The sequence below is a fragment of the Vitis riparia genome, chromosome 16, assembly GCF_004353265.1.
Source record: "Vitis riparia cultivar Riparia Gloire de Montpellier isolate 1030 chromosome 16, EGFV_Vit.rip_1.0, whole genome shotgun sequence".
In the NCBI taxonomy this organism is placed as follows: Eukaryota; Viridiplantae; Streptophyta; class Magnoliopsida; order Vitales; family Vitaceae; genus Vitis; species Vitis riparia.
Genome location: NC_048446.1, coordinates 16,495,336 through 16,515,211, shown reverse-complemented (window position 1 = coordinate 16,515,211; position 19,876 = coordinate 16,495,336). Strand labels below are relative to the sequence as shown.

General features: G+C 31.1%; 1 protein-coding gene across 1 annotated transcript; it reads right to left on the bottom strand.

The window, feature by feature from the left end:
- Positions 1–16,582: 16,582 nt before the first annotated feature.
- LOC117933151 (protein DETOXIFICATION 49) lies at positions 16,583–18,503 on the bottom strand. Its single transcript, XM_034854546.1, has one exon. It carries the CDS (start codon positions 18,442–18,444, stop codon positions 16,840–16,842), a length of 1,605 nt encoding a protein of 534 aa, XP_034710437.1. The 5' UTR covers positions 18,445–18,503; the 3' UTR covers positions 16,583–16,839.
- Positions 18,504–19,876: the final 1,373 nt, after the last annotated feature.

Sequence of the window (19,876 nt, the reverse complement as noted above, 5' to 3'; positions counted from 1 at the left end):
GTAAATGACCTAAGCACAATATGACTTAAGGTAACATATAAGCCTATATAAATTCCTTATGGGATTAGGGGTTTGTAGTCTTGCCATTCACTTTTTTTATATAGAAGAGTCATAGCCACAAATTCTTTGGGAGGATTCCACCATCCTTAAGTGCCTAAATCTAGAAAAGAGAGCTATCGAGTGGAAGAGTTGTTAGTCTATGAGATTCACATCGATTGGATTTGATTTAGGAGCATTTAGGTCATAGGTAAAACACCATTTCTCTAAACCTAAGCTTTTAATATCCATTATGCTTTTACTTGTTAGATTTAGAAAACTCCTACAGTAGTTTTTGTATGTACCTTAACCTAGGAATTAAGATATCTAGGTTTTCCCAACAATTGATATCAAAACCCTAAGTTAAGAAAAAACATGTTAGAACCTTTCTAGGGTGTGCTCGCTTGTTTTTGCAAGGTTTATTTTCATCTTATGCCCCAAAGGATGTTTGTATGAATGTTCAATATGATGAATGTGGTTGTGAATGTTTGTCTTTCAATTCTCTAGATTAGATCGTACACTCCACAAGGAGTATAAGATTTTAATTGTAGTTTTAAAAATCCAGTTTTTAATTCTTACAGGTTGTAAGCATAGGATTTTACTTCGTTGTAAAAATCATATTTTTAATCCATCTTTGTAACCTAAGAGAAGCAAAATTGCAAAGGTGAGTTTTTCAGTGAAAAAAATGGTCAAAAAAAGGAGAAAACGACTCATCGAATGTAACATCATTTTCTAAGGGAACTAAAAATTTCTCACCATTTAAAAAAAAAAAAAAAAAAAATTCCATTCATGAATTCTCTTCATTTAGAGGATCTTAAATCCCTTCACTCCAAAGAGGGTGTTGTCTAATGCATGAAAAGCATGTGATGATGTTGGAGTAGGTTTCCTCATTTTTCTCACTTGGAAATTTATGACTTCATTTTTTAGTTCTTCATCATCAATTCATAAATTAGTAATTATAAATTACTAATTAGTAATTATAAATTACTAATTATATTTTATATTTGCGTTGTGTGAAATTTTAGCTCTTCTTTTATTGCAAAATTTTCTAATCCGCAAAATCTCAGAAGGACACTTCTTTTATTCGCCTCCACTTTCATGCAAACCAAACACTGATACAATGGGCCCAAGCAAAAATCAGTTGGTGGCCCAATTGGGGGTCCAGCAAAGAGATCCTCCTCATTATTGGGCCCATCACTCCTAGTCTGCCTCGTTCATTCTTGGCATGGTGGCCCGTTCCCCCCACAAAAACTCTTTTTTGGTCCAATGGGACCAAACTTTTTTCCAAATTTAAGTTAATTACCAATCGATAAAAGAATATTTTTAATTAATTTAAATTATGATAAATCTTCTACAAACGGCACAAATTCTCTTCCATTCAAATAAAGAAATTTTATTTTGATAATTAAAATATAATTTTAAAATAAATAAATAATGAATTTCTTAATTAAATAAATAATTTTTAATTCTAGAATATGGTCTTCTAAATTTCTTTAAATGTTCAATTCAACGAATGAATAATATTTTAAGAGGCCCAAGAACCATCCACATACGATGTTATCAATCTATATGAACGAGGAGACCCAAGCTCGAGACCATTCAAGAATGCAGGGATTTGGGCCACTAATGGACTCTAACTTGGGCTTAGGGCTAGTATGGCCCACAGCAGTGTCTTTACAATTTTATAGGAAATTAATAATGGCCCTCATAACGAAAACTACCCAGTGTGGATCATGAAGTGTGGACTGATGATGGGCCAGCCCAAAAGGTGTTAATGGGCTTAGGGGTGACATGGGAGACTTTTGATTCAGTTTCTATTCATTTTTCTTTTCATTTGGCCTTTTTCTTCAATGAAACCCCAGATGGGCCTAAAAGAAAATGTGAATGTGGGCATTGATGAAACTAGCAAGTCCTTGAAACTCAAAGGAATCCATAAGGGTTTGGCTACAATTTCAACCCGGTCACATCACGTGTGGTGGATTTTAGGTCTCGTTACTGAGTAGTACCTTTTGCTTTATACCTATATTCCATTCATCTGCAACTCAATATATTCTTTATATGTAGCTTCATTCATTGTACCTTAATCTCATTATTTATATTTTTATTTAATAATTTAATTTTTTTTATAAACTTTCCACAATAAAAATGGAGAGTTCGATGAATACCTCTTTCGTGGTTTAGTTTTTCCTAATTCATAGACATACTTCTTAGTTGAAAAAAAAAAAAAAGAAGGAAAAAAGTGGAATATGAAGTGTTTTTAATATAAAAAGTGTTTTTGAAAAGTCTGTTTTAAATGTTTCTAATATTTTTAATATTTAAAATTTTTTATCATTCAAGTGTTAAAAATGGTAAAAATGTTATCTAAAATTATTGTCAAACACATTTTTAGTAAAATTTAGGAAACACTTTTAAAAATTTGAAAAACCACTTATGATGTTTTATGGAAAAACACTTGATAGTTGATTGATTATCTTAAAAACATTTCATGAGAAAAATACTTCAACTAAAAACACTTTTAGTTAGTGATTTTAGATCTTTTTACTTATTAGTACATAGTTGTTTCTAGTTTTTTAATGTTTGAAAGATAAAATTTTTGAAGTGTATGGTAGAAATATTTCTTAAAATCACTACCAAATGCACTTTATAGTTTGATAGTAATTCTAGAAAATATTTTTAATTTAAAAAGTGTTTTTTTAAAAAATTAAAATCTATTTGGTAGTGATTTTAAAAAGCACTTTTAATATTTCTAATACTTAATTTTTTTTTTTTTTATTTAAGTGTTAGAAATGCTAAAAACGATTTCTAAAATTACTCCAAAATGATAAATTTTAGAAAACACTTTTAAAAATCTGATAAATCATTTATAACGTTTTTCCAAGAAACACGTAATAGATGATTCTTTTAAAAACAGTTTCGAAGAAAATACTTCCATGAAAAACAGTTTGAGTTGAAAGGGTGCTAAACACACTCATAGTCGCCTTTTCAGCAACTTTTTGTTTTTCATAACATGATAACATGCTTATCCATCAATCAGTTTCCTAAATCCCCAAGGGGAAGTTATCCACCGACCTTCTCAAATGTTCTTGACAGTGAATGGAGTCTTTTAGTGATGTCCAAGACTCCAAATTCCTATACCGTAAACAACCTTAACGAGCGAAAACTGAAAAGCATCATTCTGGTTTAGCCACATATATGATTCCACATGGGGTTCCTTTTAATTCTTTTCCCCACTTGATATTCTGGTGTTGAAGATCACCACATCCACCTCGTGAATGAAGAGCTTTTGTAGTTTACGATAAGATCATATCAAATCACATATCATATCCCAATCACTGCTTCTCGAGGCTCCACGGACGGTGCCAACTCCTTTTCTGTGTTCCGGAAACTTTGATTCTTCTGGGCCTTCCCTCAATGTCTTGCCCCTCATTTTCCTTTTTCTTTATCGACTCACTATTTTCTGGTCTAAAGTCTGCTTGATGAATAAGAGATTTAGTCAAGGACTTGTCTCTCCATTTATTCTTTTTTTATCCTAAAACATCATGATGTGCTTCCATGTTGTGTGTCTATGCTATCTACTTCAACACTTGACACAATATCTCAAGGAAAATCTTCGATCAACTTTAGATTCATCAGAATATTCTCAAGGATTTTTTTTTTTTACAATTGTCAAAGCCTCATTTCATTTATCATCTAGCCGTTTATGCTTTTGATTTGATTGATATTTTGAAATAATTAAAATTGTTATATAATTTAAGTTATGTTTGATTAGTAAAATATGTGGTAATTAAAAAAAAAAAGATTTAAAATTAATAAATTATTTTTATATAATATTAATTATATTTAATTTTTTCACATAATTTCTATAATAAAACCAAATATGAATATGAACAACTCAAATCACTTAATTATATAGTGTTTGTTTTTTTACTTAATTTTAAAAAGAAACTTAATGCTTAACGGTGTTAAATATTAGGTTGTTTATTTTTATAGTATTTTATTTTTATTAAGTATTAAAAAATAAAGAAAAACTAATATGCTTTTTTTTATATAGAAAAAACAATTTTTTGGCTTTTTCTATTCAGTAAAAAGTTTATAATAAGTTATGAAAAAGTAGAATAACAAATAATTTAAATTTTAAAAACAAATTACTTTCAATAAAAAGCCAAAAAATCAAACACCCTCTTAATTTCTACAAACAAGATCTACATAGATCAACATAGTTTCATTTTGATTATTTAATTATTAAAACTAATAATAGACATTCTCGTATAAATTAAATTTCACTCTTATCAAGATTGGATTCCCGTCTTTTTATTCTTAGTTTTTATCTCAATTCCTATTCTCAGTTACAAGTTCACCCCCCGGAATTGCTTTAGTGAAAAGTAGACAAGGAATCATATGGGGCAAGCCGAAAAGATTGAAACAAGCCTGCCGACACCGCCGTCTGTCCGAGCCTGAACTCCGGGGCGTGGTTCGGGGAGGCCGAGCCTGAGGGTTGATTACGTGAAGCAACTTGTCTCCTAGGGAGGGTGCCACCACCTCCATTGTTGCCATTATCCCCTCCTTACCCCCTTCATTATCCTTGGTTTTTTCTTTGCCAAAGTGGCCAACTTTATATGACCTCCACCATTCAATAATCAATGGTTATTGCTCCATTTAGGGCAACACGCCTAAAATGTTTGAAAAAAAGGATCCCAAACTTGGCCTACCTCAAGATCTTATGGGCCCCATTTTTTTAGGTGAAGTGATAAAACCATCCATTACTCCATTATATTATAGTATAATGCATGACTTTTATGTAATTTAAAATGGCCCTTTGAGTGTGTGATGTTAATGGGCTTTTCTTGGGCTTTTGGAGTTTCATCTTGTAAGCCCAAGTCCAAGGAGGAAATGGTCTCAACTTCAACCCTAAGCAAGAGGTTGCATGTTTGTGTTTGTTGTCATGCTTCTACTCCAAATATGTTATTGATTATTGGAGTTTGGTGTGTGTGTGTGTGTTACATATCCATGTGGGTTTGACCTAGAATCTAGGTATTAGAAAGAGTTTGTTATAAAAAATACAAAAATTAAAAGGACCACCTTTTGATGAGTTGGCTTCTAGATGGTCTAATGTAAAGATTTATTTTAAATAAAATATTAAAAGTAGATTTCCTACTTATGAATATCTACTAGAATAAGGGTGAATTATAATACCATATAAAAGAAAGGAATCAAAATCTTAATAAACTCGTACAAATTAAGTCTTAATTCTCATTTATAATAAGTAATTCAATCACAATAATAATTAAAAAATAGAATACATGGAATATTATCGATTTATATATATTTTATCAATTGTATGAGATTTCATATGTTTTAATTTTGATTTAAATGGTTATTAAAAGGTTAGGAAAGAAAGTATATATTAAAATGTAGACTATTTTCCTCTCCTATCATCATATTTTGTCTTTTTTTTTTTGTCAAAAGTGGAAAATTCTTTCCATTTTTCTAACAATGTTTAAGGCTTTAAGAAAGCAATTCAAAAGGCACCATGTAAAGATGTAATTTAAATATTTTTGTACGTGCATGACCATCATATTGTTTCAAAAAGGGATTGCTATATCCATGCCTCAAAAGAAAGCAATCCAAAATTTTCCCTTCCTCCAAACAACCCGTACTCGAGTTCAAAGGAGGACCCACATTTTGCAGCAAAATTCCAAAAAGCACAAAGAAAAAAACTCAAATTCCCACGTTCTATAAAGGCGTGTTTGGACTAATGAACCCCGGCAGATCCCCGTTTGCATGCATGAAACCCCTTTTTGAGTTTTTTTTTCCAAAACCATACTCCAAAGTCTTGAATGGAAGATACAGAGAGACCTATACATTACACTTTCGGCCATGCATGCATGCTACAACCCTACAAAGCCTACAAGAGTAACTATTAAGAAAGCAGGGTCCAAAAGCACAGCGGCGGCGCGTGGGAAGAAGGCAAGTGGGTGGGTGGATGGTGGGGTGGAGTGGAGTCTGAGGTGGAGGAGACTCCGAGAGTGATGATGAGTGGAGATTGCATAAACCATCATTGTTGACTGTACTTTCATTCTCGTATTTTCAACAGGTTCATTTGGACTCTTCCTCCTTTCATCCATTCTTCTCTCTTGACCTGGCATCTACATCATCTTTGTGGGTTTGGAAGCACTTGGATCATCTTTCCTTCAATTTCTGCGGATCATATTCTTTCTAGTCCCTTGTTTGGCAAGAGGCGTCCATGATTAAAACATTTCCGAATAAACAAATAACATTGTATTCGCAAAAGCCGCGATTCTTAATGCCATCCTACGTCACATCCATATCACCCAAACAGAACCCAAGGCTTCCTTATAGGAAGGTTGATAGAATTAATGCTACACTTAGTAAAATATAATTATAAATGGAATGACTTAACAGCATTTGATTCCATCTTACGGTACTTTACCACTATTACTAAGCTGTCATTATTATTATTATTTTTATATTCAACTTTCCATTAAAATATAATTCTATGAATAGGGACAATTTTTTACCCCCCCTTGCTTTAAAATTGAGCAATGAACATACTTACGTGACATTCCTTCTCCTAAGCAAGATTATTGCAAATATTTTAATTCAAAGATGATCACATTCTTCACTTGCAAGATTCTAAATCATAATTATTAATTATACCCACAAAAAAAAATTTTTTAAAAAGAAAAAAAATTAAAAAGAAAAGGGATTCTTGGGATGACTCTTGCAAGGACAGATGAGGATTCAAAAAGAAGGCGCATGCCTTTTCATGGCACCAAGAGCCCCAAGTTGACACGTAAAATACGGCTGCTCATTCCACCAAAACGCACCGTCTTAATCCCACCCTATACTGTTCCTACGTCTCCTGTCTTGTCTCCTCATCAGGGTGCCACCCCCCCCTCCTCTCTCTCTCTCTCTCCCTCTCTCTCTCCCTCCCTCTCTCCCTCTCTCCCTCTCTCCCTCTCCTTAAAGAAAAAAAAAATGTACATAGTAATAATAATAATAAAGTGAAGGTTTTGAAAGAGAAAAAATGGTTGTGTTAGAGGTAACATGTGGGTAATAGAGGTAACATGTGAGGATTGATGGTGACAAGCACTTGGAGAAGCCCGTGAGCGTTGAAGACTAGTTATATAATGTATGTACTAGGGAAAGTGAAATGTGATAAGCTTGGAAGCTGCATTATTATCCTCATATACTGTGAATGTGGGGTCTGACCAAAGTGTGTTCATCCTTTACATTACGTGTGTGTACCAAATAAACCAGCACAAGGATAGTGCAATTGTGGTTCCCATCCATATCTCATACCCAAAAAAGCTGATGTTTATTTATTCCCACTTTAAGGGTAAGGTCTCGTTTGGATTAGTTTCCTATATATTTTTTTTTTTAACTTTAATTCAAAGTTAAAAGTTGAAACCCAACTTATAATTTTAATATTATAAAGTTTTTATTAAACGTGGACTAAAATAGAATTTCTATAAAAAATAATATTTTTTTGATTTTTATATCAAGTTCTTTTTTAAGTTGTTAAGTTCTTTAAATAAAATTAATCAAAGTGATAAAACCTCTTATGCTTTTTATAATTTAATGTTTTTTTAAGATATAATTCTTTAAAAAATGTATATGTTAGGAAGCATGTTTTCCTTATTTCAATTAACATACCATTCGAAATGATGAAAAAGATAACAAAACAAAACCCTTATAAAATAATACATTTGAAACCAAGAGAATTATTATTTTCTCGGGATTATTGATTTATCAATAAATAAATAATTTGTTAACTTATAAAGAACATTATGTTTTTATTGTATAATATTTGTACATGCATAGCTTATAATTTAAAAGAAGGGGTATGGTTTAGACCCTCGAGAATTTCAAAAAATATTATTATTCATATATTTAATGACATTATTAATTTAATATACTGACACGAGATTCATTTGTAGCATTAGTTGACATTCACTTGATCACAATTATTAGATCCTAGTTGACATCAAATTCATTTATGAAGACTATACATCTAATTAATGAGACAGCCTTTTAGGCATTTTAAAGGACTAGCAGATTTCTATATGAAAGGGCTAGTTATTTAACAATCACTCTACTAAACTAAATTATTAGCCTTAAAAAAAATCTTAATTTAGTAATTAAATTATTCAAATTAAAACATTGCATGTGGTTTGAAAGTGTAGCACTATATAAACTAATTGTGTCCTTTGGAAAGTGAGTTGAAGTTGTGGCTTTTCATTTTAACTACGAGGTCTTTCTTAGTTAGGGCCTAGCTAATAGACTAATTAATTAACCTATATATATATATATATATATATATTATTAATTAGAAACATAGCATGTGCCTTGGAAGTGTAGTATTATATAGTTGGTGGCCTTTGGAAAATAATTTGAACTTGTGTCTCTTCATTTTACCTACGAGGTTTCTCTTCATTCTAATTAATGTCCTTTTGCCTCTTTCTTGATTTGATTTTGTCGAGGTGGAATGGTGTATATATATATATATATATATATATATATATGTAACTTGATAGAACCACAATCATTCTTAATCCGACCCTCTCTTACTTGTTTAGTTTGATTCATTTCGGGGTTTTTTTATTTGATTTTTTTTCAAATATTATTTTTAAAAATGTTATTAAATAATAAATATAATAATAAAATATTTTTATTTTTATTGTTAAAAAGTGTCTCAAATTCTTAACAGATTCATTTTATATAAAGAATATTATATATAATATTTTTAAGTTGATTTATTATTGTAATATTAGATTTTCTTATAAAATAAAGAAAATTATTAAAAATATCTTTATAAATATTTTAGATTACAAAAGAAAAAGGTTGAAAAAGAATGAGTGACACCCGAGTGCGATGACTCATAATTTAAGGTCTGAATATAAAGAGTACTAGGAAAATATGAGATATTTGGATAACCTAATAATTGTATATGATTTTATTTTTTATAATATTTTTTATGGTATAATGAAAAAATTATTTTTTATTTATGGATGTAAATATGATTAACCAAACCATGTCAAAATCTCATGTAACATTACATTAATTATTTAATTTTTGTATTTTTAATCTAACATTGTTTGTATTAAAGCTTTTGCAAACACAACATTTATGTTAAAAAATGAGTTTTTATTTATTTATTATTATTTAAGATATTTTTACATTGAACATTAGCCTTTTACACCTCATCTCTTGGAAAAAATGAGTCAATGTTTTTGTAGAGAATTGATGAAGTACGTACATGACTTTGAGATACTTAAAATCATTATTCGTATATAGGCCTTTGTTATTTCTTAATATTTTAAGCAAAAGTTGAAATTGAAAATTCATACTTTTAAAAGAATAATTTTAATAGAACAAAATTTTAGTCAAATATAATTTCTTTATTTAAGATTTAATGTTGTCTTGAATTTTATATTGAATTTTGCTTTTTAAGTCCTGAATTTCTTTGATAAAAATTATTCAAAACACATTTACAAACTTTGAGGATGAATTTGGAAAGTTAAAATAAAATAAATAAATTTATTTCATTTTTAATTTATTATTGTATTTTAAAAATATAATTAAAAATGACACTAAAAAACAAAAAAAATCATTCTAGTCAAATTAAAATTCACTATCATACGAGTTTTCATTCATTTTTTAAAATATGATAACTTGATTTATCTTTATTCTTATTCTTATTCTTATTCTCTCGTACCATTATACACCTTTATAAATTAAGGTAAAAAATCAATCAAACTTGACATCAAATATTTTATTTTATTTTTTTTATTTTTTGTAATAAATTATAGTGATCTAGTTGTTTACATAAGGTACATACAAGTATGAAAATTAATAAGATGAGATTGAGTTGGTACCTAGAATTTTAATGTTGAAACCTAGAATAAAAGGACCAAGAGTATAAGCTTCTGACTTTTTGGAACTTGGCCTCTGTAGATGGCACATGCATGCTTTTGTGTTCTCATGCACATGCTTGTGCCACTAATCACAAAATTGAAAGCAGGAGAATCAAATCTTCATCAAATAATTCGTGTTCACAACCACAAATCTTGATTAAATAATTCGTGTTCACAGCCATACATGTCAGATCGACCCTTACTTTAATCTTCAATATCGTATTATTGAATTTAAGGGTTGCAACTTGTACGGATTAAAAATATACCATCAATATAAAATTTAATTTAGTTTTAGATGGGAAATTCCCAAAATATATCAAACCTGTGGACAACTCGGGTTTCCATGAATTACCACAAATTTCTACTAGTTATCAAATGAAGTAATTATTTTAAAATACATAAAATATGAGTTTTAGTATAAAATAAGGGATTAAAAATCAACTACTTTTTTATATGAGAAATGTTTTCTTCTTTTTTATCATTTAATAAAATATTATACAATATAATTAATGTAGATTTGGGTTTTGACGGATGGTTCAGACCTTCAACCCACACTAGCATTAATATTTATGGATTGATATTTAACTTAAACCCGAATTCAACTGATTCAAACATCGCACCATCAAATTCCAAGTTATTCATACACTTTCAAAATTAAAATTTAATTTAAACTTAAAGAAACAATTGATTTCTCTTCTATATGGTGAAAATTTTGTTAAGGAAAATGTATTAGAATTTTCCTTTTCCTCGTTCATTTGATCTGCTCGTGAGTAGTCAAAGGCACAATAGTAAATTTCAAAAAATATTTCTGATTTAATATTTATTTTTAAATATTTAAGTAAAAGGCATAATTTAAAAATAATAAAAATTTGTTATACCAATTCTCATAATTTTTAAAACTAATTTCAAAGGAAAGAGTTGAATAAAGCTACACAGTTTTTGAAAGCTATGATTCTTGACGTAATCGCTTGAGTAAGCAGACTCATGATTTTTCTTTTTTTTAATGAATGAAATTTTCTCATTTTCACATGAATAATATTTTGGCAACCGTCGCGTATTTAAATTAATTTTTTTTTCTTTTTTTATTTCTACATAGACAACGTTATTTTTTATTTTGTGTACATGTAACCGCCTTTTAAAGACAAATTAGTAAATATTTTAAGTGTATCGTGTAATGCATGGATATTGTTTTGTTTATTGAATACCAATTATTTATTTATTTATTTAATTTATACTTTGAACGACCTTTTGGACTGATAACTAGTTAGGATTCATCAGCATTAAATTTTAAATAAATTTTCAATTATTATAAATATTAGATATATTTGATAATTTTTATTTTGGTTTTTTAAAATAAAAAATAAAGAAATATTTGAAAATTAAAAAAAAAATTAAAAAATAAACATTTTTCATCAATTTCTAATGATTTTATGAATTTTAATGATTTTTTTGATAAGGAGTATAATAAAGATATTGAATTCAAATTATACAAGTTTAAACTTTTAAAAAATTAGTTATTTAATATGATATTAGAGCTTGGTTTGATAAAAAGTCTCTCCATAATTTACAATTTTCCTGTTTGACTATCTCTGTTTGGTCTTATGTGTGGATTAATTTTAAATTTCAAAATTGGCACGAAGTTTTTGTTTCTTTGTTATGGATATATATATATATATATATATATATATATATATATATAATATGTTATTGAATATAATTTCTAGCATTGTTTTCAAAATTTAAATGGTAAAAAAAAAAAAACAGCGCATATTTTTAAAATAAAAAAATAAAATTGCAGATGGCCCAATAATTAAATTGTAAATTAATATAATAATTCCAAATACTCCATTTCCCTAAATATTATAAATCTGTGAAGGTTGCAGGCTCTTTGGGAATATATACTCACATTGCTGGCTCCAATCATGCCATGTGACCATATATGTTTATTTTAGGTCCTCTGGGCCTCTAGCCTCTTGGGGATTTAATGAATTACATTAATGATTTATTTTTGTTCAAGTTATTTCTCAAAATTCTTAAACTATTTTCAGGGTTTTTTTTTTTTGATAATTTTTAACTTTGGTCCTTAGCAATAAAAGAGGTTATAAAATAAAAATATTTTTAAATATTTTAATTAAATAAATGTGTTTGAAAACATAAATTAAATTAAATAAATTAGAAAAATGTGGATAGTGTATCTACATCTTTATCAAATCGATCTTCTTCATCCTAATTCAACAAAACATTATTGAAATCAACTAATATGCCATGGTCCATATTGAAAAAAAAAAGAAAAAGAAAAAAGATAAATTATTGTTGCGTGACAAAACAAACATTAAATTAACCATTTTTTTAACACTTGAAATTAGATTTTGTAGGATTCTTGTCTGATGTGTATGGTAAGAGGGTGGCCTTTCATAATTGGTTTGAGTGAAGGGTTTGCATTAAATAAAGGATTTAAAGGCATTATTATTATAATAATAATTATAATTTATTTATTTATTTAATTTTCTCATTTGGAATCCTTGTATGTGTAAATTTAATTATGCACCATAAGAACAAGACCTTTGTAGAATCTTCCATGATGACTTTTAATGAAAGAATTAATTAAGTAAAGAAGAAGGGTGGAGTGCGAGGGTTTCAAGTCAAAGCATGTTTGAGGATGTGTCAAAAAGGGATTCATCTTTGAATGACAAAGTCAAAGAGAGAGTTGAATTACTTTAATCATACCATTTTGAATCATCAAATTAGTGATGCCTACTTCTTTAATTAATTTCTTTTCATAAGGTTTACTTTTTATTTTATATGAAAGTATAACAAGGAATTAATGCGCATGCGCATTTCTCCAATTCATTTCATGTAAGAAAAAAATCGAAGGTTTTAGTCTTCCTACCAAGAAAAGAGTGATTCATAAGATACCATACCACTCTTCATTAGTCAAATTTTTTTTTAGTTGAATAAATGTTTGAATATATTTTTATTTGTTTATAAAAGATGACTTTTGGTGAAGGCATAGGTCATTTGATAGTATTAAAGACTTTGTTTCAGAACTGCTTTTTAAAATAATTTTCTATTTATTTATTTTTAAAAAGGAAAATTCTTTTTTAGTTTCGAAACATATTTCACGATTTTTTTGATATAAAAAAGGTTTTTAGAATTTATTTTATGATGAAAAATAAGGTTTTCGAGTTACTTTCTGAAATGCTCAAGAATCCTGATAAGTTGTTTTATTGATCAACTTTCTCATCTTTTAAGTTATGAATAGAACTATGAATATGTGAATCATTGTTATCACCTTTTAAGTCATGAATAGAACTATAAATATGTGAATCATTCTTTTCTTTTTTTTCCGGAGAAAATTAGAAAAACTTCAAAACAAAAGGTTTTTATTTCTTTAGAAGAATTGTATTCTTTCTATTATTTTTAGAAAAAAAGAGTAGAAAATGCTTTCTTTCAAGGAGAGAGAGAGTTCTCATAAGGAGAGAAAACAAACTTTTTAAAATTTTTTTTTTTTTTAACAATGACAATGTTTTGGTAGTTTAAAACTCCTAGAAATTACTCCCCTTATTTCTCTCATTTACTGAGTGGGTCGGATTAGCCATTTGGATACCTAAACCCAACTCCAACATTTTATAAACAAAATATTTTCTAAAAACATATTTTTAATTATTTTTATTTTTTATGAATATTATTTTAAAAATAATTGTACAATATTGAGAATAATTAAAAATAAAATACTACAGTTAAAAAAATAATTGAAACCACTTTAAATAAGATTTTATTTTAAAAAATATTATAAAATAGTTTTCAAAAACCATTCTAAAAAAACAATTTTTAATAACCATTTTAAAAAATAATCGAAAGTCATCTTTTCTCTCACCCTAGGGTTATTTACTTTCATTCCATGCATATCATAAATATTTATTCTCTTTATTTCCCATGCATGTTTTATAGTATATGTATTTTAAAATTTTTTATTTTCTTTTAATATCATAATGGTTGATATTCTTATGTTTCTAATCTAAGGCGGTTTAGTAATTTAACAAGAGTGGTGTATATTTTAATTTAATTTATATTAATTAAAGATGGGTAACACAAATAATTTGATATTGTGAATCATTAAATGTAAGATATTATCTTATCTCATAATACAGTATGATACATAGAGCCAAAGGAAGCAAACTGAACTTATACGTCAAGCTTGATTTCATTTTCTAAGTGTGAAGCCTCTTTATCCATGCATTATTTTCTTCTACAATAATTCAAACTCCCAACGGTCAAACTGGCTCATTATTAATTATGAGAACATTTGACTAAACCAGATAGAATAATTCCTGAATTACAAGACGAATCTTCACAAATTTACATCTCTAAAATTAATATTTTTGATGCAAAAATAGGAGGAATTTTGAACGGTTTGTAATGCTCACTAGTAAGACAAAGAAGGGGGAAAAAATCATGAGAAAGAGCCAATGTTGGAGTCAAAATACACAGGCCGCACACAATTTGACCTAGAACTCAGGCTCCGTCATGTCTCATCCACAGCTCCCACTCGCTTTGGAGTTTGTGGGTGGAGTGGGAGTGAAGGTCCAATGGAGTCCATGGAAATGTCGCGGTCTTAAAGCTCAAGGCCTTGGAGTCTTGTGGGCGAAAACCAAACCCAAAAGAGAGGCAATTTTGCTTATCAAATGGGGGGGCAAGGCACCATCCATCTTTCTTTGTATTGGGTTGACTCAGCTGCGGTCTTTGGCAACTTGGCATTTTGTAATGACTTGGATGAATCACCGTCTCCTTCCTCCATGTGTTGTGCCAGCCGAGCGGGCATTATGAACATCTGAGGAAAAATGTAGAAGAAAAGTAAACCACATGTAAAGGTCTAAGAGGTTTTATAGCGTCCGATCCAATAAGACAACATTCCCTGATACGATAAAAAAATAAAAATAAAAGATGAAAATAAATCCAAATTATTTTCACGTCTTTATTCATTATATATAGTCATCACAAATGTATCCATATTTTTACTAATTTTTTTTTATTTTATAAAAAATCTAATTACAGTCATATATTAATTTAGAAATATTTTATATAATATATTTTAATTGAGAATTTGAGACACGTATGCACACATCGTGTTCCTTTGGTTATCATCGACACTAGGATTCCAATATCAGGTGTAAGCAGCTTTCGTTTTATTAAAGGAGTGGTGGATATTGTGGGAACACATGCTATATAAATACAATATTATCAAAGTTGTGAATGGAGGACACAGAGAGAGAGAAAGAGGGACTGGGTCGTTTGGGCGGGCCGGCTATGGCGACGGCGACTCGTCGTGTACGTTGGGGTTCGACCGACATACCCACTCAGTAATTAATATATAATTTTAATGTCTTATGCTTTGAAAATTCTCTCTAAACCAACCTATCTATTTATTTTTCTGTCTTGATAGTTTAAAACATACGTCCATGCCATGATTCATTGTTAGGCAACACTTCTTTTCTTTTTGTGTTTGGTTTATTTTCTTATTTAATGCTTGAGTTGGTTTTAATTTATTTGAAATGTAAATGAATACTCACATATAAAATGATTGTTCTAAATTAGATATTAAAAATTTTAAATGTTAGGTGATATTTGTTTTTTGGTTGAATAAAAAAATTAAATATTTTTAGCTTTTTTTTATTCAATTAAAAGAAATCCATTAAATCGGTTTATTAATAATAAGTTTACTTTAGTTATATTGATCGATATTAACAAATTATTGAATAAAAAAAATCAAATATTTTTTTTTGACTTTTTCTGTTCAACTAAAAACACAAATAAAAACAGACATCACCAAATATTTTTTCTTTTGACTTTTTCTGTTCAACCAAAAATAGGCATCACCTAAAACTTAAACAAAGGGATAGAAAAAATCGAATAAACTTTATTTATATTAATTAAGGTTTTAATTAATAAAATTTATTGATATTTCAAATAATGCTAGCATGAAAAAATATTTTAATGTGGATTAAGTAAAAAAAAAAAAGAGAGGATGTTTTGGGGATTTGTGGGTTTGTGCTAAAAAATTCATATGTTTGAAGAGATTGACCCATTAGTGGGATTATCTTGGGATGATGGCATGCCAAAATTAATGTTTAAATAATGACCCAAATCCAATATGACCAAACATGTGAATAGGGATTTAGGAGGTCACAATGTCCTTGATCAAAGTCTATAACCCCCCCCACTTGCTACAACCCCATTTAAAATTCAAAGTATAAATATAAACCACTAGGGAAAAGTTAGTTGATGGGTATGTGTCACATTTCGGTTGAGATTCCTTAAAGGTATTTTTTAGATTAATGTGTACAAATTTTTCCCATTCATTTCAAATGATATCCCACCATTAGGTAATTTAATTCAACTTGTCTTAACTATATCCCAAATATGATTGATTTAATTCGATTAATTGTTTGTTTGTGATTGAAATTGGGGTGTTTAATTATAAACAATGTAATTAATTAATTAATTAAATATAAGGCGCTGACTTTGTGATCATACGTGCATAATGTATAAATTAAACCAAAGCATTGGAGCCTCAAATGCTTAATTAATTAATTAATTAATTAATCAACTTCTCTTTCAATTTGTTTGTATATAATTAATTTCTGAAAATTAAGAGTACAAGATAGAAAAATGGTGGTTGATCTCATGGCAGGTTACATCCCATGAATTTCAAGAATTCCATGGAAGTAGAAAGAAAATCCTGGAGGTAGATTTTTTCTTGAGTAAAGTACTGCATAGTCCCAAAACTACCCTTCTCCCTCTCCTTTACATTTTAGGGGAAAAGGAAAAAGAAAGAAAAAAAAATAAAAAAAAAAAGAATGGTGGATTAAACAGGTGAGTGAGGAGCATCTAAATCACCGGCCAGACTGTAAGAATTCACCTTGATTTCAGGTTTGATTAATGGGTCGTCTTCCTCATCGGGAACCAGAGGGCCTGAAGTCAGCTGTTTAGCTCTCTGGGCTTCTACCTCCCAATCTGTTCGATTCAAAACAACCAGCATGGTCACCACGCATGAGGCCTGTGCGGCTAAGAGACCGAGCCACAGACCCTCAAAGTCGAACCCTGCGTAGAACCCTAGCCCTACTGCAACTGGGGTTCCAACCAGATAGAAGCAACCCAGGTTGATGTTTGCTCCAACTCTTGGCCTGGCTGTGCCTCTCAGCACCCCGCATCCTGTTGTTTGTGGGCAGTTCCCAAGCTCACACAGACCGATTATGGGGAGGACCATTGATGTTAAGGCTATGATCTCTGCGTCTTGTGTGAACATGCTTGCCCATACGTTCCTCACCATGACTGCGAACAGCAGTGCTGAAAACCCAAGTGTGAAGCTGCAGGCCAGGCCTATAATGGCGGCACACTTGGCTTTGTTTGGCTGGTTGGCGCCCAGCTCGTTGCCGACCCTTGTGGATACGCTGAAGCTCAGAGAAGATGGAAATATGTAGATGAGTGAAGTGGTTTGAATCAGAATCCCCATTGAAGCAACGGTTGCTCTTGGGTTGAGCAGCAACCCACAAAGCAGAATCATGATTTCATACCACCACCATTCGAGGCAGACTGAAATGCAGCTGGGAACAGCTAAATTCAGGAGAGGTTTCCACCCTCTCAGGCACTCCATGGATAATCCTCCCCAAGTTTTCTTGTACACGCCGGAGATGAGTATGTAGATGATTAAAGAACCTACAAGGTTGAAGTTAGTCCAAACCCCACTAAGAGCAACGCCTTTGATTCCTAAATTGAGATGCGAAACAAGAAGGTAATTAATGGGTATATGCAGAAAAATTGACATAGTAGCGCAGAATGTGAGAGGCAGAGTTATGGATTGAGTTCGAAGGTAGATCCGTAATGGGTGAAGAAGAGATTGAGCAAAGAGGTCAGGAAGAGAATAGAGGAGATATGATTGAGCTTCTGTAGCTATATCTTCATCTTGGCCACAGAAGAGTAGAATTCTCTTCATGTTTAACCAAAGAAAGGCTATGGGAAGTGAAGTGAAGAGGAGCAAAAGCACAGTTCTCTGAAGAGAGAGGCCAAGGAGGGCATGTCTCTTGGCTCCAAAAGCTTGTCCACAAATGGGTTCCATTCCCATGGCGAGGCCAGAGAGAATAGAGTAACCAGTGATGTTAGCAAAGCCGACGGCGAGAGAACCGCCGGCCAAAGCTAGCTCTCCGAGGCGGCCAAGGAAGAGCATGGAGATCATCGAACGAGAGTAGAGTAGAAGGCCTGTGAGTATCATGGGAAGAGCAATTTTAGCTATGGAGTTGGCTTCTCTAATGGCTAGAGAGAGGTGGGTTTGTGTATATTGCTGTTGGTTAGATGTTGGGCTTTTGGGGATCAATGGGGTGCCCATGTGGGGCTCTGGCTCTTTCATTTTTTGAGGATAACCATGGTTTGAATTGCATTTGGGTGAGAGAGGAGATGAAGGTGGCTGACACATTGTCGTGAGAGAGAGAGGGAGAGAGAGATATAGAGAGAGAGAGAGAGAGAGAGAGGTTGAGAGAAGATTTAGGGAGAGAGGGAGCGGGGGTTTGAGAGGTGGTGGAGAAGGGGCTTATAAAGGCTTTCCTGGACGGCTTTTGGCCCAAAAAGCCTTCTAACTCCTACTGAGTACTGACATTCTCATAAAGATTTGGCCTATTCGTCTGTCCCTTGTACCGGCTGCAACAGTGTTTGGAGCATGTCTCTCACAATTTTTTGAGTCTGGAATTAGGCCTTTATGGCCCAGGCAGCAACACTCCCTCAACTAAGATCCCCTATCTAATCCCCCAATTATTTTTTCCTCCTTCCTCCCACCACATTTTCCACCATTCCCCAAATTTTTAACTCCCAAAACAAATTCATATCCATGGATGGGAGCTCCGACTAGCATTATAAAATCAGAGTCAAAGGGCATAAATTAACGTTTTCGATTAAGGAGCACTGAGCTTCAATTCATAATCCCCTATAAAGACAAACAAATTTTGGCCGGTCGTACATGGACCCAGTTGATACAAATCTCCGGATCCATATATAAGTACGGATTAAGATATAAATATATACCTTAATCTCCCACACCCCCCCTAGCTAAAACTCGTCCATCTTGTCGATGGATGGACGGCTTCAAGATGTGCCACTTAAGTTTTTTAATTCCTGATTATATACGTCTATATACATCACCAAACTGTTGTGTGTGAAAATAATTCATTGAATTACCCATGGTCAGGGCGGCAATCGAGAGGGTTTAAAATGTGAATATATTTCATATGGCTGAGGAGGAGGGAAGGTATATTCTTGGAAGTCAGAAGGGGAAATGGCCAAATATTATTCGATTGATTATGTTGTTAAAATAGTGGGGTTTAGTGGGGGCATAGACATTCGATCCAAAGTCGTGGTTTTACACGAGGTGGTGGAAGTCCTTTGTGGTGTGGTCGAAAGTGCCACTTGGGCGGTTGTCAAAGTGAGTTTAGTGGGTTGGTCTTTAACCTTTTGTGCCAAGGGCCGAGCCCACTCCAAAAGTTCCCAAGTTTACAGCATTTCGATGAACATGCAGTCATTTTTAAAAATATTTATTAAAATATAAGATTTTACGATACATTAAAAAAATTATTTAAAAAAAATAATTATAAAAATAGTACCATGTTTTAATAAATGTTTTTAAGACTGTTTCGATTTTTTTCGAAAGTCCGCGAGCACCCCTCTTTCGCTTCTAACTTGAATGGCGACGGTGCATGCCCCGGTCTCAGTCTCAAAAACGTGTAAAAAAATTCTACGACTAAAGACTTCTCCCATGTATGCTTTTAATCCCATTCATTCATAACATTCTGCTTGACCCCAAAATCCTAAGTTCTCATTCCCATTCCCATTGCCCCCTCTGGTTTTAGAATTCCATT

Coding starts and splice junctions, on each gene's coding strand:
- LOC117933151 (XM_034854546.1), bottom strand. CDS start 18,444: ATGTGTCAGCCACCTTCATCTCCTCTCTCACCCAAATGCAATTCAAAC.